General features: G+C 38.8%; 1 protein-coding gene across 1 annotated transcript; it reads left to right on the top strand.

The window, feature by feature from the left end:
- The first annotated feature begins 1,034 nt into the window (after positions 1-1,034).
- On the top strand, positions 1,035-22,672 carry ndufa9a (NADH:ubiquinone oxidoreductase subunit A9a). The gene is made up of 11 exons (XM_060843184.1): positions 1,035-1,110; positions 4,195-4,365; positions 9,784-9,881; positions 10,638-10,729; positions 13,580-13,721; positions 13,823-13,925; positions 16,336-16,406; positions 16,512-16,588; positions 17,778-17,873; positions 20,513-20,579; positions 22,378-22,672. Exons 1-11 carry the CDS (start codon positions 1,059-1,061, stop codon positions 22,546-22,548), a joined length of 1,140 nt encoding a protein of 379 aa, XP_060699167.1. The 5' UTR covers positions 1,035-1,058; the 3' UTR covers positions 22,549-22,672.
- Positions 22,673-26,170: the final 3,498 nt, after the last annotated feature.

Below are 26,170 nucleotides of genomic sequence, written 5' to 3'. Positions count from 1 at the left end.
CTCCTGTATTTGCATAGTTTGCTCCCTGGAAGGAATGCCTTGATTTGCGCCAGATATCCTTTGGATCAGTGTCCCTTCCTGGGCATTGCATGATGTTTCTTTATTGTTCAAGAACTCAGTCCTGTTCTGAATAAATATTATTGATTCAACTTCATGCCAACATTTTTTACTCTCAGTAAGTTTTAGATTGAGTGAGAAATGAAACCATATTAAAACATGGGCTGGATTGCCTAATTCTGCTCTTATGTCACATGAACTTTTGTAAACAGGTAAAGATACAGTAAGCATAATCTTACCAGATAGTAGGGTTACTGTCTCATTAGATAGAAACAAATGGTGGTGGCTTAGCCTGAAGATCACAGCACCTCAAACAAGGGGAGAATTTGAGAAGGAGAATTCTTCAGGGTAACTTCAACCAGTGCAGGAATTGAACCCACGTTATTAGTATTATTCTAAATCACAAAATAACCATGCAGCCAACTGAACTAAAGTAACCGCCTGCAACATATATTACATTAGCAGATCAGTGGTACTTGTGTTGGCCAGTTTTTTTTCCCCCAAATTCAGCAATTTAACAATTATTTGTATGGGTATCCAATGAGCTGCAGCTGTTGTACAGTTATTTGAAGACAAGTTCCACCTTCTCCAGAGGTGAAAATAATAACATCGCTGAACAGATTGATTAGAAAAAAAAGACGAATCTGGATTTATTCGAAAATAGGTCAATTTAATATGGTACTTAGTAAACTTACGAGAAGAAATTAATGTTACATTTACACAGGCTCATTCCAACACATAGACATTAACTGAATTGTGACCTTCTCTGATCTGGGTTAAGATTGACGGTCCACTCAGAGTCCATTGGTCCTATTGGTCAGCGGGGCTTAGCTGCTCTCGTCCTATTGGTCATTGGGTTATGCTCTCACCTTATTGGTCAGTTGCTTTATAATGCCGCGTCTTAATGCTCAGGCTACGCATGCGCTCTCTTGTTCGTTGTTGGTGACCCCGCCTCCCCTCAGCTCATTGTTGATTGGCGGTTTGGCATCAGCTGACACAAGATGGCGGCGGTTTTGGGTGGCGGTGCCTGGGCCCGTGTCCTCCCAATGTCAGGTCGGTCTTCGTCCCAGTTTTATTCCTTTGATTTTTCTCCCGCTGATATTAAAGTCGGAACTCCAATAGTGCTGCTATTCCCGCTTTAGTCTCCTCGCGGCTCCTGGTCCCGGGGGGGGGGGGGTTGTACGCTCACAGACAAGGTGTACGTTGTTAAATGAAGGCCTTTTAACAGATACTCGATTCACATTTAAACAAATAGGAAATTTAGTTTCAAAGAGTAGCAGAATGATACAACGTAATAATACAAATCGTATCTTTGAGTAATGCTGTTATTCCTGATCCAAACATTTTGGATACGAGTCTTAGTTCAGATCGTGAAGCGCTGACAACTCAGTTGTCACTGGGTTTTGAATTGATGGGTAGATTTCGGTTTTGTAGTGAATTCTTCCTGTGCCTTGGCCTAAAGCAAAGGCATTTGTGTCAATTGGCTTGTGAGATCTTGCTGTGTGATAAAAAGATTCACTGTTTGTGTAGCACTTTGAGATGTTCCTTCGTTAAATTCTAAGGTGTATCTCGAAATGGAGGTGTCTCCCTCATTACCATGCTACCAGTATGATTAATAATAATCTTTGGCTGTTCTTTTAATCTGATTGGAGTAGTGAGGCAGGTTAGTCCAAGGTTATCTTGATTTGTTCTGTGTAGAGAGTAATACAACAATCAATCAAATGTAACATTTGGTGAAAGTGTGCCAATTACTCCACTGGAAACAATACTTAGAGTTCAAGTTGTAATGTATTTGTCATAGTTGTATGAAATTGATGGAAAGTTTGGTGATGTTAGCGGGGAGCTTGAAGTGGTGGACCATGGCAACAAAGAGCATGCACCTTTTGTTCTGTCAGAGATATGAAGTGTGCCATACAGGATTGAGCTGGTTGAGTCTTGTCATTAGATGAGGGTATCACCAACTTTGGAATAAAAGGTTGCTTTCAGATTAGATATAACACAGGTAAATCATGTAAATGTGTGTGATTGTAAATTTCTAGTTACTAATCTGTTCAAAGACTACTTGAAGAATTAGAGGGGTTTAGGAAAGAACAAATCTGAGGTGAATAATGAGAGGCATGTGGAATTAGAAATTAGAATTAATGCATTAGGAGTCAGGTCAGCAATTTCTATTAGCAGATCAGTCAAACCTGTTAAAATCAGTACATGAATTAGTTGAGTTGAGTTTTGTATTCTTATTAATTTGTATTCTGAAACTTTGATTTGTTATCCCAAAAATTAATGTTTTCTTCTGGAAAAAAAAATCATGTTAGAAATACGATTTCATATTGAATCAAGCAGATTTCATTACGGTGATGTTTTGAGTTCTGCATTATTCTAGTGGTTTCCTTCATTGTCAAAGGTTACTAATTTAATTTTAATGAAAAACTTTGGGTTACTGCATCATTATGCAAAAATATTGTTTGGATATTTGATATGTAATTTGACAAAATTGGTTGTAAGACATTTTATGAAAGTTGAACTGATTTCCAACATGACTGATCAAAAAAATGTTTTTTTAAAAATATTTGTTCACCCTGGTTTTGTTCTTGTATCAGCCACAGGTAGCGACTGTCTTGATATAAGGGAAATTGAAATGAAAGTAAGGATGTTTTGTTTCAGTTATAAAGGGCAATGATGAGACCATTTCGTTTTGGTCCTTTTTTTTTTAAGGAAGCATGTAAATGCATTGGAAGCAGTTCAGAGGATGTTTATGAGATTGACTCCTAGAATGAGGAGGAGTCAGACTCATAGAGGCATAGAAAATGGAAACAGACCCTTTGATCCAACTCGTCCACGCTGACTAGTTATCTTAACTAACCTAGTCTCGTTTGCCTGCACTTGGTCCATGTCCCTCAACCCTTCCTATTCATAAACCCATCCAGATGCCTTTTGAATGCAGTAATTGCACCAGTTTCCACCACTTCTTCTGGCAGTTCATTCCAAATACACACCACCCTTTGCGTGAAAAAGTTGCCCACTCTCACTCTAAGCCTATGCCCTCTAGTTCTCGACCACCGCACCCCCACAAATCCCAGGAATAAGATCATGTCTATTTATCCTATCCATGTCCGTCATGATTTTATACAGCTCTGTAAGGTCACCTCTCGGCCTTTGACACTCCCAAGAAAACAGTCCCAGCCTATTTAGCCTCTCCCTATAGCTCAAATCCTCCATCCCCGGCAACATCCTTGTAAATCTTCTCTGTACCCTTCAAGTTTCACAATATCCATCCGATAGGAAGGAGACCAGAATTGCATGCAATGTTCCAAAAGAAGTCTAACCAATGTCCTGTACAGCTGCAACATGACCTCCCAACTCTTATACTCAATGCTCTGACTAATAAAAGAAAGCATCCCAAACACCGCCTTCACTATCCTATTACCTGCGACTCTACTTTCAATTTTGGTGTCATCTGCAAACTTACTAACTATACCCGTTGTAATCTGAAGTAACCTTCTTCGCTGACCACTAGACCAACAGCCGGAGGAGTAAAGAGACAAAAAAAGACAATGTCATTTTGAGATTAAGTTAATGTAATTTTAATAAATGTTTAATTGGAACAGCATATGTATGTTTTATAGAGTTGGAGTCAGATTATAAGTAAAGAGAAAAGGCTTAGATTTTGAATATTTTTTGTTTAATGTTCACTTTTAGAGTTAGAAAATGTTGTTATTTTCTTTTAAATAGTGGAATTTGGAGTTCTGTCACTCATATTTTAATAGATAACAAGGTGAGGCAAACCTTTCTGGGTGTTTGGTTTAGTTAACAAAAGAGGTTCACCTCTGTGTAACACTTAAAAAGTGGGGGAAGGTGGGAGTCATTGAATATTTTAAGTCATTGGATAGGTTCCTGTTAGGCAAAGCAATCAAAGATTATCAAAGTAAATAGAAATGTGAAATTTAAAACACAAAATCAACCATGATGTCATTGAATGGCAGAGTATGCTAAAGGAACTGAATGGTCAACATCTGCTCCTGTTCATGTTTTCATAATTTGTTCCATTCAAATATGTAAAATTGGCATATAGACAATGTTCCCTTTTAAATGTTAATTGTCAGTTGCATATCATGTCATGATATCTGTGTTGTCTTTCAGGTTCTGTTTCACCAGGTTTAGCCTCAGCAGTGTCCATTCTGATTCAGAAAAGGAAGATCCATCACCCTCCCATTCCTCGTGGTAAAGGTGGACGTTCATCCTTTAGTGGGATTGTGGCCACGGTTTTTGGGGCATCTGGATTTCTTGGACGATACGTGGTGAATAGGCTTGGTAAGATCCATTACATATTTTAATATTGTCTTACAGTTGGGATTATGAATATTTATTTTCTAATCAAGTTTTTACTTAATATTTTCTTCAGCTTTTGTGAAATAAATGTTATTTTCAATCAGTACAGTGCAAAGGATTTCTCGTTGTGAATGCTGCAATACCAAGCCTGCGATTTGAGATTTGTTTCATACATCAAATTGATAGAAAATTTATAAATAACTGAATTGTGAGTGAGGCATTGAAAATATTGATTTATTTCAGCATTTTATGTAATTTATGCAATGAAAATACATAATTGAAGTAATAGAGATTCAGATTCTGAAGGTATGATGGAAAAACGCAATATAACATATTAATTTTGTTTTATTTTAAAATATTACCAAACTCCCAATTTATAAACTTTAAAGGTGGGTATAATCATATTTGCTGTAGCTTCACTGTAGCAGTTGCAATCATTATCGAAAGTGGTTGCATAAATAGCATATGCTTTCACTCTCAGATTTCTAATTGTTGAGAATGATTGACTGTAATTTTCCCCATTGTTGCAAGTGTTGTAAAGTTTCATTTATTACAATCTTTGAATTCCTTGGTAATTACCTTTTTAGGATTCTTCATTAGCCTTCATTTAAAAGTTTGAGGAACTCTTTAACAATGTTCTAAAGAGCTGAATTGCAGGTGTTGGGAAACTGAAATGCCAGGCATCTGGAGCCCTCTGAAAAAGTCACCCACTAAGTCTTGTCCAACAATAAAACTGGACCCCTCCAACTAACCACTGGAGCCCTCCCAATCACTTGCACCTGACCTACCCAACCCTTACACTAGTGTATCTGTCATCTATACCCCCGTCAATCTATGAACCCCTGTGTTCTTAATGAAGTTACCTGGACCTGAAATGTTAACTCTGCTTTCTCTCCACAGATGCTACCAGAGCAGCTGAGTTTTTCCAGCAATTTCTATTTGTGAAAATGTTAGCTATCTTAACAATAAGATAACTTGGAAAAAAATTCAAATGATATGACATTGCATCCACTTGCCTGTCTGTCTCAAAGCAGGACAGTAGTTAAAGATGAAGATTGAAGATGATTTTAAAAATGAAGAGACCTGTAAAATGTGTGCAAAGACCAACTAAAAATACCATAAAGACAAACCGTTATCTTTTAGAAGGTGACATACAGCAAAAAAAATCAATATTTCAGCTATTTGATCAGAATTAGAAAGCTGCAGAGATCTTATCCAGAAGGAAAACCAGAGGTCAGCAGAAAAGATTGATCTCTGTATGGTTGGATGACGTATGTTTACAGAGAAACTACACTGGATGTGCAAGGGTGGCACAAGACGTATGTGGCCGACCATGACTGCAGACATGGTGACAAACAGCAACAACTTTTACTTTTACTCTGACTCAGAGGTTGTCTGTTTGTCAAACTGGGATCGTGGATAGAGTCATAGAGACGTACAGCATGGAAACAGACCTCTCGGTCCAACCCGTCCATGCCAATCAGATATCCCAACCCAGTCTAGTCCCACCTGCCAGCACCCGGCCCATATCCCTCCAAACCCTTCCTATTCATATACTCATCCAAATGCCTCTTAAATGGTGCAGTTGTACCAGCCTCCACCACTGGCAGCTCATTCCATACACGTACCACCCTCTGTGTGAAAAAGGTTGCCCCTTAGGTCTCTTTTATATCTTTGGCCTCTCACCCTAAATCTATGCCCTCTAGTTCTCGGCTCCCCGATCTCAGGGAAAAGACTGTGTCTATTTATCCTATCCATGCCCCTCATAATTTTGTAAACCTCTATAAGGTCACCCCTCAGCCTGTGACGCACCAGGGAAAACAGCCCCAGCCTTTTCAGCCTCTCCTTGTAGCTCAGATCCTTCAACCCTGGCAACATCCTTATAATCTTTTCTGACCCCTTTCAAGTTTCACAACATCTTTCCGATAGGAAGGAGACCAGAATTGCACGCAATATTCCAACAGTGGCCTAACCAATGTTCTGTACAGCCGCAACATGACCTCCCAACTCCTGTACTCAATACTCTTACCAATAAAGGAAAGCATACCAAACGCCCCCTTCACTACCCTATCTACCTGTGACTCCATTTTCAAGGAGCTATGAACCTGCACTCCAAGGTCTCTTTGTTCAGCAACACTCCCTAGGACCTTACCATTAAGTGTATAAGTACTGCTAAGATTTGCTTTCCCAAAATGCAGCACCTCGCATTTATCTGAACTAAACTCCATCTGATACTTCTCAGCCCATTGGCCCATCTGGTCCAAATCCTGTTGTAATCTGAGGTAACCCTCTTTGTTGTCCACTATACCTCCAATTTTGGTGTCATCTGCAAACTTACTAACTGTACCTCTTATACTCACAAATCATTTATGTAAATGACAAAAAGTAGAGTGCCCAGCACCGATCCTTGTGGCACTCCACTGGTCACAGGCCTCCAATCTGAAAAACAACCTTACACCACCGCCCTCCATCGTCTACCTTTGAGCCAGTTCTGTATCCAAATGGCTAGTTCTCCCTGTATTCCATGAGATCTAAGCTTGTTAACCAGTCTCCCATGGGGAATCTTGTCGAACGCCTTACTGAAGTCCATGTAGATTACATCTACTGCTCTGCCCTCATCAATTTTCTTTGTTACTTCTTCAAAAGAAATCAAGTTTGTGACACATGATTTCCCACGCACAAAGCCATGTTGACTATCCCGAATCAGTCCTTGCCTTTCCAAAAACATGTACATCCTGTCCTTCAAGATTCCCTCCAACAACTTGCCCAGCACTGAGGTCAGGCTCACTGGTCTATAGTTCCCTGGCTTGTCTTTATCACCCTTCTTAAACAGTGGTACCACATTTGCCAACTTCCAGTCTTCCAGCACCTCACCTGTGGCTATCAATGATACAGATATCTCAGCAAGAGGCCCAGCAATCACTTCTCTAGCTTGCCATAGAGTACTAGAGTACACCTGATCAGGTCCTGGGGATTTATCTACCTTTAATCATTTCAAGACATCCAGCACTTCCTCCTCTGTAATATGGACATTTTGCAAGATGTTACCATCTATTTCCCTACAGTCTATATCTTCCATATCCTTTTCCACAGTAAATACTGATCCAAAATATTCATTTAGTATCTCCCCCATTTTCTGCGGCTCCACACAAAGGCCACCTTGCTGATCTTTGAGGGGTCCTATTCTCTCCCTAGTTAACCTTTTGTCTTTAATATATTTGTAAAAACCCTTTGGATTCTCCTTAATTCTATTTGCCAAAGCTATCTCTTGTCCCCATTTTGCCCTCCTGATTTCCCTCTTAAGTATACTCCTACTTTCTTTATACTCTTCTAAGGATTCACTCGATCTATCCTGTCTATACCTGACATGCTTCCTTCTTTTTCTTAACCAAACCCTCAATTTCTTTAGTCATCCAGCATTCCCTATACCTACCAGCCTTCTCTTTCACCCTGACAGGAATATACTTTCTCTGGATTCTTGTTATCTCATTTCTGAAGGCTTCCCATTTTCCAGCCGTCCCTTTACCTGCAAACATCTGCCCCCAATCAGCCTTTGAAAGTTCTTGCCTAATACCGTCAAAATTGGCCTTTCTTCAATTTAGAACTTCAACTTTTAGATCTGGTCTATCCTTTTCCATCACTATTTTAAAACAAATAGAATTAGGGTCACTGGCCCCAAAGTGGTCCCCCACTGACACCTCAGTCACCTGCCCTGCCTTATTTCCCAAGAATAGGTCAAGTTTTGCACCTTCTCTAGTAGGTACATGATGATTTAAACATCCAGAATTGAAGTAACGTTATGTATTTTCCACATTAGTCATTTATGTTGGTCTTTTTTTTTCCCCCTCCATTATTGTAAAAGTCAAGTGCAATTCTTGTATAATAATTCCTTTGGAAAAAGCCTAGATCTTGATGGTCATTGACTAACATTTTGTATAAATGCTGTTTGCTTTTTAATATTCAGCTTGAGAGAAAAATATCTTTATTCCTTTTTCCTTTGTAATATCATTTGAGTTTTCTGTTCGAGTTCAAACGATTTTGCTTTTATCGTGTCTACATTTGAGGAGGATTGATTGTAAATTCACTGATAAAATACTACCTTTGCAAGTGTCACCTGTAGCCTTGACACAATGTGTCCCTGCACATATCTAGGTGTGATCAGAATCTTTGCTTTCTTTTTAGAACGATGGTTCCCTCTAAGCTGTACAGCTGGTCCAATTAATATTAATCAATACATCGCATGTTGACTTCCAGCTCACAAGCTGCTGCTGTGTGTGGAACTGTATGAAGAAAAAAAATACCTAGAGGGAACATAGGTTATAATGAGTGAAGGAATTTGTTTAATAGGTTAATTGTGCACATTGACAGCAAGAATGGTAGGATGTAAACGTTTGGTCTAAGGTATATTGCTCGCTCTCTTGTTGGAATATTTTGGGTATCCCCAAATAGTCCTACCTTGGAAAGTATGTGGAAAAAGGTTGGCCCTGGTATAAAGATGATAAGCAGTAAACGTTATTGTGGGTGAATAAATTAAATATTGAGAGAAACCCAGATTGTGTTTTCAGAATATACCAAATAAATTAGAAAAAAAGTGAATTTAATGCAACAGCCAGATAATTATTTACTCTTGCTTAATGATTTATGAGCGAAATAATTGTACAGCTTGTGAAAAACACAATTAATGTCACACTGATTAAAGGGATGGGCTTTAAAAAGAGGCAATAGAAGAGTTTGTATAGTCATACAGCATGGAAACAGACCATTCTGTCCAACAGTCCATGCCAAACATAATCCCAAACCAAACTAGTCCACTTGCCTGCCTGCTTCTGGTCCACATCCCTCCACATCTTTCCTATGTATCTATCCAAATGTCTTTTAAAAGTTTTAATTGTACCCACATCCATCACTTCCTCAGGAACTTCATTCCACATGCGAACCACCCTCTGTTTTAAACAATTTGCCTCATGCTTTTATTAAAATCTCTCATCTTAAAAATGTGCCTCCTAGAAATCCCCCATCCTAGGGAAAAGACTAAATCATTTATTCTGTCTATACTTCTCATTAATTTATAAAGTTCTATCAAATCGTATATTACAAGGACTTCTTTGATGTCATTGTTAATGTAATAGAGGATTATTTCAGTGTGCTCAATGACTTTAACTCCATGATTGAATATAATTAGAAATTAATTCTGTTATTTTTTTAAAAGAAACTTTCTGTAGTTACATGCTAAGTTTCTCAGGTAGTCCCCAGTTTGGTGTCTGATCTTAGAATTGTCTTTGACCATAAAGGAAAGGTGAGGTTTTGGCCGCCTTATACAACAGCTGTGACGCAGATGATACTGGGAAATTTTATTTTGTATATTAAAAGTTTGTTTAATACATAATTCAATCTTTTCAGGGCGAATTGGTTCTCAGGTAGTGATACCACATCGCTGTGATCCATATGATGTCAATCATCTCAGAGTCATGGGTGATTTGGGACAGATTACCTTTCTTGTGAGTCTCAAATACTGATACTGACATGTAACTTGTAGATATCTTTAGAGAGTTATTGAAAGTACATTTAAGATATTAGCACAAGTTTGTACTGCGATTTCAGCTGATGCTGAATTACCAGGTTTAAATGAACTTGTAAGGGGCAAACCATAATCAAACACATCTCGACACAGCTGAAGGCAAAATTATTGAGCTGTTCTGGGAGAAGTAGCAATGTGTGAGTGTATCACTCACTTTCTAAACCGGAAAGCAACAACACTCAAATTTTCTGGACTTATCCAGTTAGTGTGTCAATGTTTTGAATTTGGACTAATGCCCTGTTGTAAACTGTTGTGAAGGTTACCCAGTGATGTGCTTAAATGTATGAAAATGATATTGAATTGATGATTCACTGATTTAATGTAAAAGAAAAGAAACCAGTTTGAATGATTGGGAAATATATGCAGTCTACGTGTTCGAAACATTTTTGAATCTAAGGAACTGATTGAAATAACAAGTATATTAAATGGCTGCAATTTAAGGATCCGTGAAGGACTGATTTAGCCAAAAGGAGGCTGTCCTATTAAAGAATCTCTTTGCACATGTCCACCACTAAGAAATTAAGTAGCTGAAATCAACAAGTAAGAAATGAAAATGCAAATATACTAAATTGTGTTAGTTTTGAAGGGTAGATTGCCATAATTGACTCATGGTGGACATTAATGTCTCAAAAGCTGTATTTTAATCTTCTTCTAATATGATTAATTTGATTGTCAGGACTGGAATCCTAGAGATATAGATTCCACTAGACGAGCTGTGGAACATTCCAATGTTGTTGTTAATCTTGTTGGACGTGAATGGGAAACATGGTAAGCATAAATTTTTACCAGAGTCAGAACAAACATTATTTGTTTTACTATATTAAATTGATTGTTTTAGGATGTAATTTATGTACCAATGTTAGGATCCTTTTCTTTTTGTTTCTGATCTGGGAACCTTTACCGAAGTGAATGAAAATGCAGAGCCAGGCCCACTGGGCTGCTGCAAGAGTAAGGTTTGTGTTAGTCATCCACCTCTTTTCAAGGCACTGACTAAAATTGGTCTGAGCTTTCACAAGATCACTTCAACAGATTGAAAGCTGTTGTGATTTCTAACATCTTTGGATGATTTTACTCAACTCTGCGCACAGCAACATTTTTAAAAAAATGAGGCCTTCTTGTCCAGAAAGAAATAAAACTAAAAAGTTGCACTTGCATGTAACTACAGGCACTCCAAACTGCTTTCCAGCCAGTGCAGTATCTTTTGCGATTACTTTGCTATGGCTGGAAATGTGGCCATCAATCCTCACATTGCAAGTTCCTGCAAACAGCAATATGATAATGGGCAGATAATCTTGTTTTTTCTGCGATGCTTTTTTGGGGGAGGAATGTTTCTCTAAATGCTGTTCAAAATAGTGCTGTGGAATCTTTAACACCCATGGAAAGGGCAGATGAAGCCTTAGTTCTGAATGACATCTCTTCTTCGGCGCTACGCTGAAATGTCAGACTCATTTATTAATTTGTGTTCAGTTTTAATGTGGGACTTGAACCCACAACCTTCTGACTGAGGTGGAAATGCCACCAATTGACCCACCGTCCTATAATTGGGAGAAATGTAATGTGCACTGTTGAATAGCTCTCAGCCAGTTTACGATAGTGTGTAAAGACAAAATGCAAAACTGGTCATAATTTCCCCAGATGCTAAGTTTCTGGTCTTAATGTTGGAATATTGCGTGCAGTTCTGGTCTCCTTCCTATCGGAAAGATGTCGTTAAACTTGAAAAGGTTCAGAAAAGATTTACAAGGATGTTGCCAGGGTTGGAGGATTTGAGCTACTGTGAGAGGCTGAACAGGTTGGGGCTGTTTTCCCTGGAGCGTCGGAGGCTGAGGGGTGACCTTATAGAGGTTTACAAAATTATGAGGGGCATGGGTAGGATAAATAGACAAAGTCTTTTCCCTGGGGTCGGGGAGTCCAGAACTAGAGGGCATAGGTTTAGGGTGAGAGGGGAAAGATATAAAAGAGACCTAAGGGGCAACTTTTTCACGCAGAGGGTGGTACGTGTATGGAATGAGCTGCCAGAGGATGTGCTGGAGGCTGGTACAATTGCACCATTTAAGAGGCATGTGGATAGGTATATGAATAGGAAGCGTTTGGAGGGATATGCGGGCCGGGTGCTGGCAGGTGGGACTAGATTGGGTTGTGATATCTGGTTGATATGGACAGGTTGGACTGAAGGGTCTGTTTCATTGCTGTACATCTCTATGACTCTGTGACTCTATAACGTTTAACTTTAGCTACTGATAAACAAATGGGAGCAAGCAGAAGCGGATGCTGTTTACAAATGTGGTCGTTTTCTGTGCAGGTGTGGACAATATCCAATTTTGCTTCACTGCCACACATCTTGACACTTTCATGGCTTGTTAAACCTTTTAACAGATTTTTAGCTTGTGAATTAGCTACATTTGCCTCCAAACATGGAGCCTCTTCTATCTCCAGCACAAATTCTGTTTCTATTTTCTCCAAAGGAGACCGAAAGAAGAGCAGAGAGACTGAGGGGGGGGCACGTGATTGAGATATAAGGGATTGTGGTGGGCATGGACAGGTTAGACTGGAGAAACTTTCCCTTAGCTGGAGGATTTGATGAAAAGGTAGCGTAGATTTAAAATAAGGGGCAGAAGGTTTAAAGGGGATGTAAGAGAAATATTTTCACCCAGAGGGTGATGGGAATTGAAATTTGGTGCTTGTAAGAGGGGGAGAGATAATATTTAGATGTCATTTTCGATGCCAAGGCAAACAAAGCTCTGGGGTTCAGTGCTTGAAAATTTTGACTAGTGCAGACTTGATGGGCTTATAAGGTCTTTTTCCATGCTTTGGGTATCTGACTTTACTCCATTCTCCTAAGTTCAGGTGCATAATTCTTTGAAGTGTGTATTACATATAGACAGGGTGATTAAAAAGGCGTCTAGCACGCTTGCCTTCATTGCTCAGTCCTCTGCGTTTAGGAGTTGGGGAGTTGTTTTGAGGTTGTACAGGACATTGGTGAGGCCTCTTCTGGAATACTGTGTCCAGTTCTGGTCGCCCAGTTATAGGAAGGATATTATTAGGCTGCAGATGGTTCAGAAGAAATTTACTAGGATGTTGCTGGGTGTGGAAGGTTTCAGATGTAAAGGAAGGCTGGGATCTTTTTTGCTGCGGCACTGGAGGTTGAGAGGTGACCTTAATAAGAGGGGTATAGATAGGACTCATAATATTTCTCTAGGACGGGGATTTCAAGACTAGGGGATGGACTTTAAGATGGGTGAAGAGAGATTTAAAACAGACAAGGGGCAAAATTTTTTTAGAGGTAGTTCCCGTGTGGAATTACCTTCCTGAGGATGTGGTGGCTGTGGGCACAATTGCAATGTTTAAAAGATATTTGGATAAGTACGTGAATAGGAAGGGTTTGGAGGGATATGGACCATGAGCAAGTAGGTGGGACTAGATTAGTTTAGGATTACATTCGGCACGAACTGGTTGGTCCAAATCGTCTGTTTCTGTGCTGTGAGACTCCATCACTCTATTAAGTTCACCTTTACTCTGTGTATAATGTTTATTTGGAGATTTTTGACAATAACAGCCAAAAATAATACAAATTTTATTTTCTGTTATGTATCAACGTTTATATATTTTACTTTATTTTAGGAACTTCAAGTATGAGGATGTTAACGTCAAAATTGCACAGGATATTGCTCGTGCATGCAGTGAAACTGGAGTTGAAAAATTAATCCATGTTTCTCATCTGAATGCACACATGAAGAGTGCTTCAAAACTATTAAGAACAAAGGTAGGAAGAATGTGACATCTTGGAAGTTAGAACCTCCAGCTGTAATATCAAAATCCACAGAACAAAGTGGAAATGCGCTTGTTTTGAATGTTTTCTGGCAGGCTGTTGGAGAAAAGGTTGTGCGGGAAGAATTCCCAGATTCTATCATCATCAAACCGTCTGAAATTTATGGAAGAGAGGACAAATTCCTCAACTATTTTGCAAGTAAGAGTTTCTTTTGTAAGCATAAAGTGGTTTCGATTTCAATTCACGTTTTGTGAATAATTAATCTTTGGGCAGGTGTTTTACTTGAAAATTTTGTACAAAATTATGTACAGAATCATACCTTTTGTGCCTGTATTGACTCTTCCAAGAGCTGTCCAATTTACGCCCGCACCCAGAGTTTTCTCTTCCCTCCAAATTAGTTCCCTTTAAATTCATGTCCAAGTCCCTTTTTAGAATTTCTATGGAATTTGATTACTCCATCTTCTCAAGTGGTACTTTGAAGATCCTTATAACTGTTTTGTATGAAAAGAATTCTTCCAAATTTTCCTTCCAAATTTTTTCTAGCTAAGGAGTGGGAGAGAGTGTGGATATGATGCTGTTGTGCAGGTAACTGTATTTTGCATCCTGTAGTGCCCTCTTGATAGATAGCTGCTTTCGAAGTTTGAGAATGACAAGGTGGCACTGATAGGAAACTCTCCCTCAACCTTAACTTATGAGATCCCATGTTATTACTGCCCCTTTGATATGTGTGCCTTATTTTGGGTCTGTTTTGCAGCACTTTATCACAGGCCTTTTGGCTATCCACATACACATCTTCTTCACTGCTTTTATCAACTTATTAAAAGCCCTCAATTTTGAATACATTCTATCACCATCTCTGAAAAACTGAGATTATTCTCCTTTAGAACAATTTCTCTTGATAACTGGTATGCAGCACACTACTTTTAGGACTATGTGTCTAGATGCCAAGATTGTTAAACCAGAGATAGGAGTCCAACCCATCGTTAGCACTAGAAGTTGAAATTCAGTTTATGCAATAAATATTCAATGAAAAGCTGGCATCATTAATGGTAAACATGGATCTCCTGGATTGTGGTAAGAACAAATCTGGTTCACGGATTTTTCTTTTAGTGAAGCAAATCTCCGTACTTTTTTGCATATTAGATTAGATTAGATTACTTACAGTGTGGAAACAGGTCCTTCGGCCCAACAAGTTCACACCGACCCGCCGAAGCATAACCCACCCATACCCCTACATTTACCCCTTACCTAACATTACAGGCAACTTATCATGGCCAATTCACCTGACCCGCACATCTTTGGACATCTTGCTTGAAAGTTTAAAAATGACCCCACATCCAAAATGATTGCCTTAGAAATGGCCTGGCAAGTCATTCAGATGTAGTCAAGAAGGTGAGTCAAAACCCCGCTAATGTTGTACTGTTTAAGTTTACTCTCACTGTTTTTCAGAAAGTTCATTATTTCACAGATAACCATATGTCTGCTCATTTCACCAGTGTCTCCACAGCCTCTTGTAGGCTGCAGCTGTCCTTTTCACTATTTACTAGCTGCCAAGTTTTGTTTCATCATAAACTTGAAAATCGTTTTCACCATTCCCACATTCATTTATACAGCAGCAATTTTCCTAATACCAACCCCGTCCATGCATCTGTTCAGTCAGAAAACAAAACAATCACCACAATTCTCTGCTTGATCTTTAACTAGTGATAGCTAATGTTATCACTGCCACTTTTGATACTGTGTGCTTTTTCATTCTGTTTATAGCACTTTATCACATGCCTTTTTAAAGTTCATATGTACAATAGCTACTTCCCTGCCTTTATCAACCTTCTGTTATTTCATCATAGAATCTATTTGTCTCTCTCAAATCAGTGCTGACTGTCTTACTAAAGTGAGAATTAATTGCGCATCTTTATACAACAGAGATTTTCATCTCTAGCTAAGTAAAACTCAGACATGATATGACTATAATGCATAAAGTTAGAAGTGATTTGTGACAATGGACTTCTTATCAGTGTGAAAAATGTGTTCTGTGAGAAACTGCTACAGGCTTCGGAAGGCTATTCTTAGTGAAGCTGATTCACTGGATGAGACTGTCAACATCTTTATTGAATCACTGTAGATAGAATTAAACTGTATACCAGTGTACTTGACACAGCAGCTAAATGGCTAATAATAATGGAGCAAAAACATTGGACACAAAATACATACAAAAATATTATAAAACAAACCAGCAGATATTAACTGACAGTAAAGGCCCAGTCTGTATAAATTGGAGCATGAAAATTTGTGACATGGAACCCTTGAATTTGAGGTTAGAGCTAATACTAGACAAGGGAAAGGTCAATATTCTTAAATTTCAGTTCACATTTTTTAAAGACAGTCCAGATGAGAAATCATTTAGCAGTAAGAGCCTGCATTAGAACTTGAATACAAAGAAAATGTCTCCACGTAAATGCAATGTTTTATTTTACTATTAAATGAAATGAAGGCATGAAGAGTAAATTGTATATGCACATTGTCAGCTTGTCATGTCATTATGTTCAGTACAAAAATATTTTGCTTCTTTTTGAGTACACCATTGGATATTGTGGCTTTTTTTTTCTAGATATGCGTTGGTTTGGACGTGCCACACCCCTTATTTCTATGGGTATGAAGACTGTAAAGCAACCTGTATATGTATGTACATTAGAAATGATTTAAATTGTTTAGTTGATACTTTAAAATCCTGATTATTTCATTTGACCAATTATGTAAGCGTAATTTTCTATCTTAATAATACAGGTGGTGGATGTGGCCAAAGCGATTGTAAGTGCTATTAAAGACCCTGACTCCAGTGGAAAATCATATGTTATAGTTGGGTAAGTTTTAAAGTTAGCATTTACTTCAGCTTTCTCCTGCTCAAATTCTCCTTGACCCCTCTTATCAGATCAACCTTTGGTGTGTTGTTTCTCATCAATACTTTGTTCCTCAGTTCTCATTGAAATTATTTCCTGCTTGACTCAATGCTTGATTTTCCCCAGATCGGATTCTTTTAATCATCAAAATCTTCCTTTCTTTAAACTTTAATCCTTTCTTTTAACAATACTGTTATCACTTTATCTTCAAAGCAACTTATCTGTGGACCATTCAATCTCGCCACTTTCTTCACTCGTCCTAAAATATTACCTCTCTGTTCAAATCCCTTTTAGTCTGCTCTCTGTTCTGTCCACAGCACTAGAATTACCCTAGTCAAATTCAACAACATAATACTGCGAGAATAGAATCATTCTGCCCTTCCTTTCTCAGCTGTTGACATGATTGTCTATCGGTTTCCTCCTTTCTCTTTTGCGCTGCTGTCCACCACAGTATCTTAATTCTATTCTTACCTATCCCAAAGTATCCATCAGCTTTCAAAGACTGTCTTTCAATCACAACTTGATCACTTTGACAGTAACCCAAGGCTGCAGCTTTAGCAACTTCGTTCTCCTTGGATGTGATCCAACACTCATTGTGGCAGGAGTTTGAACATACTCATAGATTTAGATGAGTGCTTGTTCAACTGGTTATGAATTGTAATAAACCAAAATACAACAACATATTGTTTTCAGATTGAGGAACAATTTGTTTAAGTGCATGGCTTTTTTTTTCATTTTGCTTTGCATGACCACGCATGCTCAGTAATTGTGTGTGCCATGTGTGGAGGCTTAGCATAGCTATTGCTTTATAATTGGCCTTGCAAACTTAGAGGGAATGTTTTGCTACAGTGTAATCAGATTCCTGATGAAGGGCTTGTGCCTGAAACGTCGAATTTGCTGTTCCTTGGATGCTGCCTGACCTGCGCTTTAACCAGCAACACATTTTCAGTACAGTGTAATCATCCTTGGTTTTGGAATAGACAATACAGATTGTGATATTATATATTCTAGTGTGACTAATTTTGTAATAAACATCAATATGATTTTAATTGCAGTCAAAATTAAGCTTGTTGGAATTTTTATCTCTGTAATGGGTAATGAGTTGAGATTTTTATGCTCCTGAGCAGTATTTATAATTTTTATTATTTAACAGGCCTCATCGATACCTCCTTCATGACCTTGTGAAATATATATATGCTGTTATGCATCGGCCATTTGTTACATACCCAATGCCAAGGCCAATCTATCAGTGAGTACAAGCTATAAGATTACAGTGATGGAATTGATGGCAGGGATAGTTAAGAGGATACTGTGAAGCAGTTGTTTTGAAAGGAAAAAGTTTTAAATCGGTTACTTTTGCTTGTAAAGAGATGCATACCTCTCGGATTACCTGGTTCATGTCTAGATTTACACACTGTTTTAAAGGTCAAGTTGTTCATATCCTAATTGGGGTGTTTTTATTTAATTATGTAGCTCGGTGTATTTTTTCAATTCTTTTTTGAAATTACATTTGAAAGTGAACATTCTTTTAAGCTTCCAATTCCAAGAATTTTTTTCTTTCTCTTATTATTTATATAAAAACAAATTGGAGGCACAGTTCACCATTTCCTACTGTGACAATTTGGGAACAGAAATTTGGTAGAACTCAGTGTGTTTTTTTGTTTCAATCTGACATTAAAAGAAGAAACTAAAAATATATTAAAATATATAATACTTTTAGTGCTGAAGATAAATTCTTAGTATACAAGGAAGAGGCGATGGTGTAAGTGCTAATGTCGCTACATTGGCAATCCAGAACCCTAGCATGGCAGTGAAATTCTGAAGTCATGAAAGCCAAAATTGAATAAAACCCTTTTGGTCATCCTTTCAAAGTCTGGCCTTTGTGATTGACTCTGTTTTAGCCCTCTGAATTTATGAGCAAGCCACTCTGTTCAAGAGCAATTACGATGGTTTAACAAAAGCTAGCCAAGCCAATGATGCCCACGTCCTATGAATGAAATATATTCAATTTCTTGATCTAATCAAACTGGAACAACAACTTTAAAGTTAAAATTATGTCACATTTTAGTATTTGTAGCCTTCTAATTGTCCCAGACATCAAAGGTGCACTAAAATATAGGATTACAATGTGTCTGGTTTCTGCTTTCTGATTCTCAATTCTTACCTGCTTTTATTTTGATCCTCTCTTTTTCATTGCTTGGTCCAACAGCAGTGCATCTCTGGTAAAATTATTAGATCAGGTGGTCAGGAAGATTCTTTTCCCCCCTCATTTTGTAATTGATTTAATCTTGTCTATTGATGTAGCTGGATTGATGTATCTTTGTGGCGTTCATGCCCAGTGGCTCAGTGGTTAGCACTGCTGCCTCACAGCGCCAGGGACCTGGGTTCAATTCCAGCCTTAGGTGACTGTCTGTGTGGAGTTTGCACATTCTTCCCGTGTCTGGATGCTCCTGGTTCCTCCCTCAATCCAAAGATGTGCAGGTTAGGTGAATTGGCCATGCTAAATTGCCCATAGAGTTCAAGGATATGTAGGTTCGATGCATTGGTCTGAGGAAATGGAGGAGAATGGGTCGGGGTGGGTTACTCTTGGAGGGATTGGTGTGGATTTGTTGGGCCGAAGAGCCTGTTTCCACATGTAGGGATTCTATGATTCTACGATTCTACTTCAGATTGCAACATGTCTCTATCTTGTTTCATCTTCAAATTATAGTGGTACAGTACATAGAAGAGACCATTCGATCCATCATGCCCATGCCCCTCCTTGTAAAGCTATACTACTACTGCTGTTTCTGTACAAGCCCAGTACTTCTTCCTTATTTAAATCGTGTTGAATTCCCTTGAAAGTTATTATTGGATCGGCTTCCACCACTCTGAGATTGCTGCAATCTGCGACATAAAGAAACAAGTATGGACTTCCCTGCCATTGGAAATGAGTTTTTCCATGCTATCAAAGGTTGCCTCCCTCTGCTTAATCTGCTCTGCTCTCTGCAGAATATCCCCAGTTTCTCCAGCTCCACAACCCTCAGAAATGCATGTGGTTCTCTAGTTCTAGAATTTCGAATACCCCCAATTTTAATAGCTCCACCATGGGTGGCTATAGCCAAAGCCCCAGATTCCTGAATTCCTCTATACATGTCATTGCCACTCTATCACTTTCACCTTTAAGACAGTTTCTAAATCATCATCTTTAACCGAAAGTTTAATTGGCGAGACTGACAGCTGTGATTCAGTGCTAACTTTATTTGATAATGCTGCTATGGTGTATCTTGGCATTTGCAATTTTAGAGAATTTAGAGGCCTGGCATTCAAACTGGAATTCCGTTAACAAACATATCGATTGAGACCCCATTTACCAGCCTCTTCAAAAAAGAACCAAAGTGATATCACCGACTACAATAGACCAAAACACACACAACAAGCAGGACAGAACACCAGCACTTCATTGGAGGCTCAGTGATATTACCGAGTATAGAGATGAAACGTCTGAGAACAAATCTACCAGCTCAGTGAGCAAACTTAGAACCTACAAACTATGATGTTTCATTACATTAAAGGCATAAAATACAAGTTGCTGTTGTGTACACCTCCCTCGATCTTTGTCCTTTAGCTTTTCTCCTGAAAGCAGATGCAACAATCTCTTAAAAGAGGACTGGATAAATGCTTTACAGTTGTACAAATTAGTTTATATTCAGTTAAAACAGCTATTCATCACATACAAATCTTACTGATTTGAAAGAAGGAACGGAGTTTTGGATCTAAGATTGTGGATTTAGAACACACTATAAATCAGTGTAATGGGCTTGAGTAGTTTTATGCTACATTGTGTATGCTCAGTGACCAGTTTATTTGGTGTTAATCAAGTAAATGGCTGTTATTCCTTTACTACAGTTTACTGGCAAGACTTTTTGAACTGAGCCCCTTTGATCAATGGACATCTCGTGACAAAGTGGATAGGGTATGTGTTTGCTCTGTTTAGTACATTACTTTTTTTGATCAAGTGACATTGGATTTTTAAATCAGGATTGTAAAAAAAATCAAAATATTGTTTAATTATCTTCAGAAGTGTGTTAAATGCATCATTTATGATTCTGTGACATATGTTGAATTCTGTATTAATAGTTCAAGTTTCTTTACTGAGATCATCTTAGAATGTATTTAGTTGTATTCTCGGCTGTGAATGCTTGACCCAGACTCTTTAATTCCAATGACGCTTTTGAAGAATTGTATTTTCTCCTTGGTGTAACATTCCTCAGTCAGCTGACACTGTCCAGAATATTGGGTGATTTTTTTGTTTATTGCTGAGCTAACATGGGTGTCACATTTCCTTCTATTCACTAGGAGGGATGTGACATCATCAGATTATCTTGAATTTTGTTACTTTCCCAATCTAAATATTAGTTCTTAGAATTTTGTTTTGCTTTGGATGGATGGCAAATGAGAAAGTGAGGACTGCAGATGCTGGAGATCAGAGCTGAAAATGTGTTGCTGGAAAAGCTCAGCGGGTCAGGCAGCATCCAAAGAGCAGGAGAATCGACGTTTCAGGCATAAGAAGGGCTTATGCCCGAAACGTCGATTCTCCTGCTCTTTGGATGCTGCCTGACCTGCTGTGCTTTTCCAGCTACACATGGATGGCAATGGGTAATGTCGGCAGAATAGACATGTTTTAATCAATGTGATTAATTCAACAAAATTAGAATTAATTTAATGATTATTGTACAATGCCAACTTTTATAAGACCACTACTTGATTTTACCGCAGAAAGGTTATAATCCATCTTCTTTCATTTGTAACTCACCTCACTTTGCTATAATTTATCAGGTTATGAATGTAAAATTTGAGCCAGTTTAATACTTTGGATATCAAAAGTATGATGGCCTGTGCATTGAAGAGGATATGTGACTTCTGGAGCTGGAAAATGCTAAGATTTGCATGTGGGATTTAAGTTTTAAAATAGTAAATTATCTTCTGCGTTGCTCATGGAGATTACCAAGCATACTTTTCCTGTTATCTCTGCTTAGTGCAATAAATATGCACTCCAACTGTAATGATCCAAACTATTCTAGTTTCATATCATTTGGCTCAACTGTGCCCTGAGGTCAGGCCTTGGGTTGCTCACTCTAGTTGAAGCATTCCCGGAAGTTTGACTGAGATATTCTGATGACATTATTTCCACTCATTTTTCTGCATTTATTTTCTACTGGTTAGGTCCCCAGTAATTGAAAATCTTTCTTGTGTTTAACTGGTGTACAAAAGTCCAAGAATCAGGAAGCCATTCATGAGCAGGGAAAGAGGGGAAACAGTGTGAAAGAGGAGAAATCCATTTTGAGCCACAACTGCCTTCAAATTCCAGGGTTCCCTCTCCCAAATCTCAATGCATCTCCAATCCCTTGACCACCTGCTACATTATCTTTGATTCCCAGTTGGACACTTGAGGACCAGGGTAACAATGAGAGAGTGCATTGTTATTCCAAATCCAATTTCATCAGCCCTGGATTTAATGTTGGGATATTGTATGGATTTTTGCAGCTGTTCAGTCTTTTGAAGAAATGTATGGTATTTCTTAACTTTAGGCTCTATACAAATTACTTATTGGAAGTTTTCCTATTTAAATTTAATACTTCAATTAAATTTTGTCTTTTTAAAAAGTTAGCATAATTGAGAGAAGATTTACACAATGCAAACATTTCAATGAATCCATTTCTGGAGTACTGAAATAACTTTGCCCTATCTATCTGTTTATGAATTTATTTTAGTTGCACATCACAGACTTTAAATACCCTGACCTTCCTGGTCTGGAGGACTTGGGAATTACCCCAACACCTATTGAACTAAAAGCAATTGAAGTTGTACGGCGTCATCGGAAGTACCGTTGGTTGGATACTGACCTGGAAGATGCAAAACCAGCAACACCTGTGAATTACTAATATATTCTGAATGAGATATTCTTGGATTCCTGAAGGATTACCACATGTGTCTACTTTTGACAGTAATGTACATAAAAAGTTGGGCCTGTCCAGTTTTAAAGGAATAAATTCAAATATATTTAAACATTTTCTTTTGTGGTTTAATAAATTTAAGGACATAAGTAAATGATAGCTCTGATATGCTATAATACTCACTTGCATCTAAGTTTTGCAGCTCAACTTGTAACTTGGGGCATCTCTATTAATTCGCGATAGCATTTTCATGTGGTCGATAAGGAATTAGCAGGATCTTAGAGGCTGCTATGCCATTCAGATAAATCAAGAATTATCTAATTATGGCCTCAACTGCAATTCCTTGACTCCGCAACATATCCTGCGCCTGCATCAGTAATCTTTGACTCCCTTTACTGTAGAAAGGAAATCTAATGCCACCTTCATTAAACTCAATGACCCAGCCACTACTGCTTTCTGGAGAAGAGAATTTTATATGCTATTAATCCTCACCCACAAAAAAAAACTCATTTCTGTTTTGAAAGGGTGAACTCTTTCCCTTAAACTATGTATCTTAGTTCAACAAAACACATCCTCTTGATATCCCCCCTTTCAAATGCTGTCAGAATCTTTGTGTCATTTATCACCTCTCATTCTTCTAAACATTAATGAGTTTGGACCCACCTGTTCAACCTTTCCCAGATTAATCTCTGTCTGCACACTTGTACACTTGATTGGTTTGTATTCCAATGTAACTTTATGCTCTAAATTACATTTATTATGTCCCTTAGTTTAATGTTATCTGCATATTTGGATATAGCACTTTAGGAAGGAATAATGCAGTGTGAGGGGGTGAAACATAGAACCTACAAAAGATCACTGTTATTTGGACACTGTTATATTCTGTTGATCAGAATATTCCATATAGTCCTCCTTGGTACTACCCCACAACTAATTTATGGCCCACATTAGACTGGACATATATTTTTACACTTTCTTAGCCAGGCCCTGTTAGTAACGCAAAACATGACCCATCCATCACAAATGTGTACTGATTCTCATAACCATCACCAGAGAGAAAAAAAATTACCTTGTAAATCGTTGTTACTTGATAAAACCACTCTGCAGAACTTGGCTGCCATGTTTTCTTGTGCTGTGGCATTGCTTTGTAAAAACACTTTTGTAAAAATGCTCAATCTCAACTGTTGCAGTGCAGAAGGAGGGCATTTGACTCATGTTGCCAATTCTTCAAATAAGCATTTCACTTAATCTTTTTCTTTTCCCATCATACAGCAAGAGGAGTCAATATGTGGATGCACCGATTAGAGAAGATGCAAAACGTAAACTATTCTTGGGAAATAAGGCTGGGCAGATGACTGAGGTGCCACTGGGGGAGTGCATAGGGGTCAGCGACCATAACTCTGAGTTTTAAATTATGATAGAAAAGGATAGACTGGATCTAAAAATTGAAGTTTTAAATTTGAGGAAGGCTAATTTTGACGGTATTAGATGCAGAAGTAGGCCATTCTGCCCTTCGAGCCAGCACCACCATTCATTATGATCGTGGCTGATCATCCTCAATCAGTATCCTGTTCCTGCCTTATCCCCATAACCCGTGATTCCACTATCCTTAAGAGCTCTATCCAACTCTTTCTTGAAAGTATCCAGAGACTTGGCCTCCACGGCCTGCTGGGGCAGAGCATTCCATACACCCACCACTCTCTGGGTGAAAAAGTTTCTCCTTAACTCTGTTCTAAATGGCCTCCTCCTTATTTTTAAACTGTGCCCTCTGGTTCGGGACTCCCCCATCAGCGGAAACATGCTTCCTGCCTCCAGAGTGTCCAATCCTTTAATAATCTTATACGTCTCAATCAGATCCCCTCTCAGCCTTCTAAACTCAAGGGTATACAAGCCCAGTCACTCCAATCTTTCAACATAAGATAGTCCCGCTATTCTGGGAATTGACCTCTTGAACCTACGCTGCACTCCCTCAATAGCCAGAATGTCTTTCCTCCAATTTGGAGACCAAAACTGCGCACAAAATTCCAGATGCGGTCTCACCAGGGCGCTGCATTAGGCAAGAACTTTCAAAAGCTGATTGGGGGCAGATGTTTGCAGGTAAAGGGATGGCTGGAAAATGCGAAGCCTTCAGAAATGAGATGAGAGTCCAGAAACGGTATGTTCCTGTTAGGGTGAAAGGAAAAGCTGGTAGGTGTAGGGAATGCTGGATGATTAGAAAAATTGAGGTTTTGCTTAAGAAAAAGGAGGAAGCATATGTAAGGTATAAATAGGGAATGAGTGAATTCTTAAAAGCAATAAGAGTATACTTTTTCGAGTGAAGTCAGGAGGGAAAAAAATGGGACATGAGATAGCTTTGGCAAATAGGGTTAAGGAGAATCCCAAGGGATTTTATAAATACATCAAGAACAAAAGGATAACTAGGGAAAGAATAGGGCCCCTCAAAGATCAGAGTGAAGAGTGTGGTGCTGGAAAAGCACAGCAGGTCAGGCAGCATCTGAGGAGCAGGGGAATCGGCATTTCAGGCATAAGCCCTTCATTAGGAATCCTGATGAAGGCCTTACGCCCAAAAATATCGATTCTCCTGGTCCTCTGATGCTGCCTGACCTGCTGTGCTTTTCCAGCACCACACTCTTGACTCTGATCTCCAGCATCTGCGGTCCTCACTTTCTCTCAGGCTGCCTTGCTGATCTTTTATGTGTGGAGCCATAGGAGATGGGGGACGTACTAAACGAGTATTTTGCATCGGGATGTACTGTGGAAAAGGACGTGAAAGATAGAATGTGGGGAAGTAGACGGTGACACCTTGAAGAATGTTACAGAGGAGAAGGTTCAATGTCTTGAAATGCATACAAGTGGATAAATCCTCAGGACCTGATCAGGTATACCCTAGAACACTGGGAAGCTAGGGAAGTGATTGCTGGGCTCCTTGCTGAGATATTTATATCATCGATAGTCACAGGTGAGGTCCTGGAAGACTGGAGGTTGGCTAATGTGATGCCACTATTTAAGAAAGGTGGTAAGGAAAAGCCTTGGAACTATAGACTAGTGGGCCTGACATTGGTGGTGAGCAAGTTGTTGGAGGGAATCTTGAGGGACAGGATTTACATGTATTTGGAAAGGCAAGGACTGATTTGGATAGCTTTGTGCATGGGAAATCATGCCTCGCAAATTTGATTGAGTTTTTTTGAAGTAACAGAGGTTTGAAGAGGGCAGAGCGCTATTCATGATCTAAGGCAATTGACAAGGTTCCCCATGGGAGACTGGTTAGCAAGGTTAGATCTCATGGAATATAGATTTGATTAGATTTCCTACAGAATGGAAACAGGCCCTTTTGGCCCAATAAGTCCACACTGACCCTCTGAAGAGTAACCCATCCAGACCCATTCCCCACATTTACTCCTAACCAATGAACCTAATACTATGGGCAATTTAGCATAGCCAATTCACCTGACCTGCACGTGGAAAACCCATGTAGACATAGGTCGAATATGCAAACTTCACACAGACAGTCACCCGAGGCTGGCATCAAACCCGGGTCCCTGGTGCTGTGAGGCAGCAATGCTAACCACTGAGCTACCGTGTTGTCCCATGGAAGACCTAGCCATTTGGA

This window comes from Hemiscyllium ocellatum, chromosome 23 (assembly GCF_020745735.1).
Source record: "Hemiscyllium ocellatum isolate sHemOce1 chromosome 23, sHemOce1.pat.X.cur, whole genome shotgun sequence".
NCBI lineage: Eukaryota > Metazoa > Chordata > Chondrichthyes > Orectolobiformes > Hemiscylliidae > Hemiscyllium > Hemiscyllium ocellatum.
Note: the sequence above shows the minus strand (reverse complement) of the source record. Positions and strands in the feature narration are given on the sequence as shown.

Coding starts and splice junctions, on each gene's coding strand:
- ndufa9a (XM_060843184.1), top strand. CDS start 1,059: ATGGCGGCGGTTTTGGGTGGCGGTGCCTGGGCCCGTGTCCTCCCAATG. Junction 1,111..4,194: donor CCGTGTCCTCCCAATGTCAG/GTCGGTCTTCGT, acceptor GTTGTCTTTCAG/GTTCTGTTTCACCAGGTTTA. Junction 13,926..16,335: donor ATTCCTCAACTATTTTGCAA/GTAAGAGTTTCT, acceptor TTTTTTTTCTAG/ATATGCGTTGGTTTGGACGT.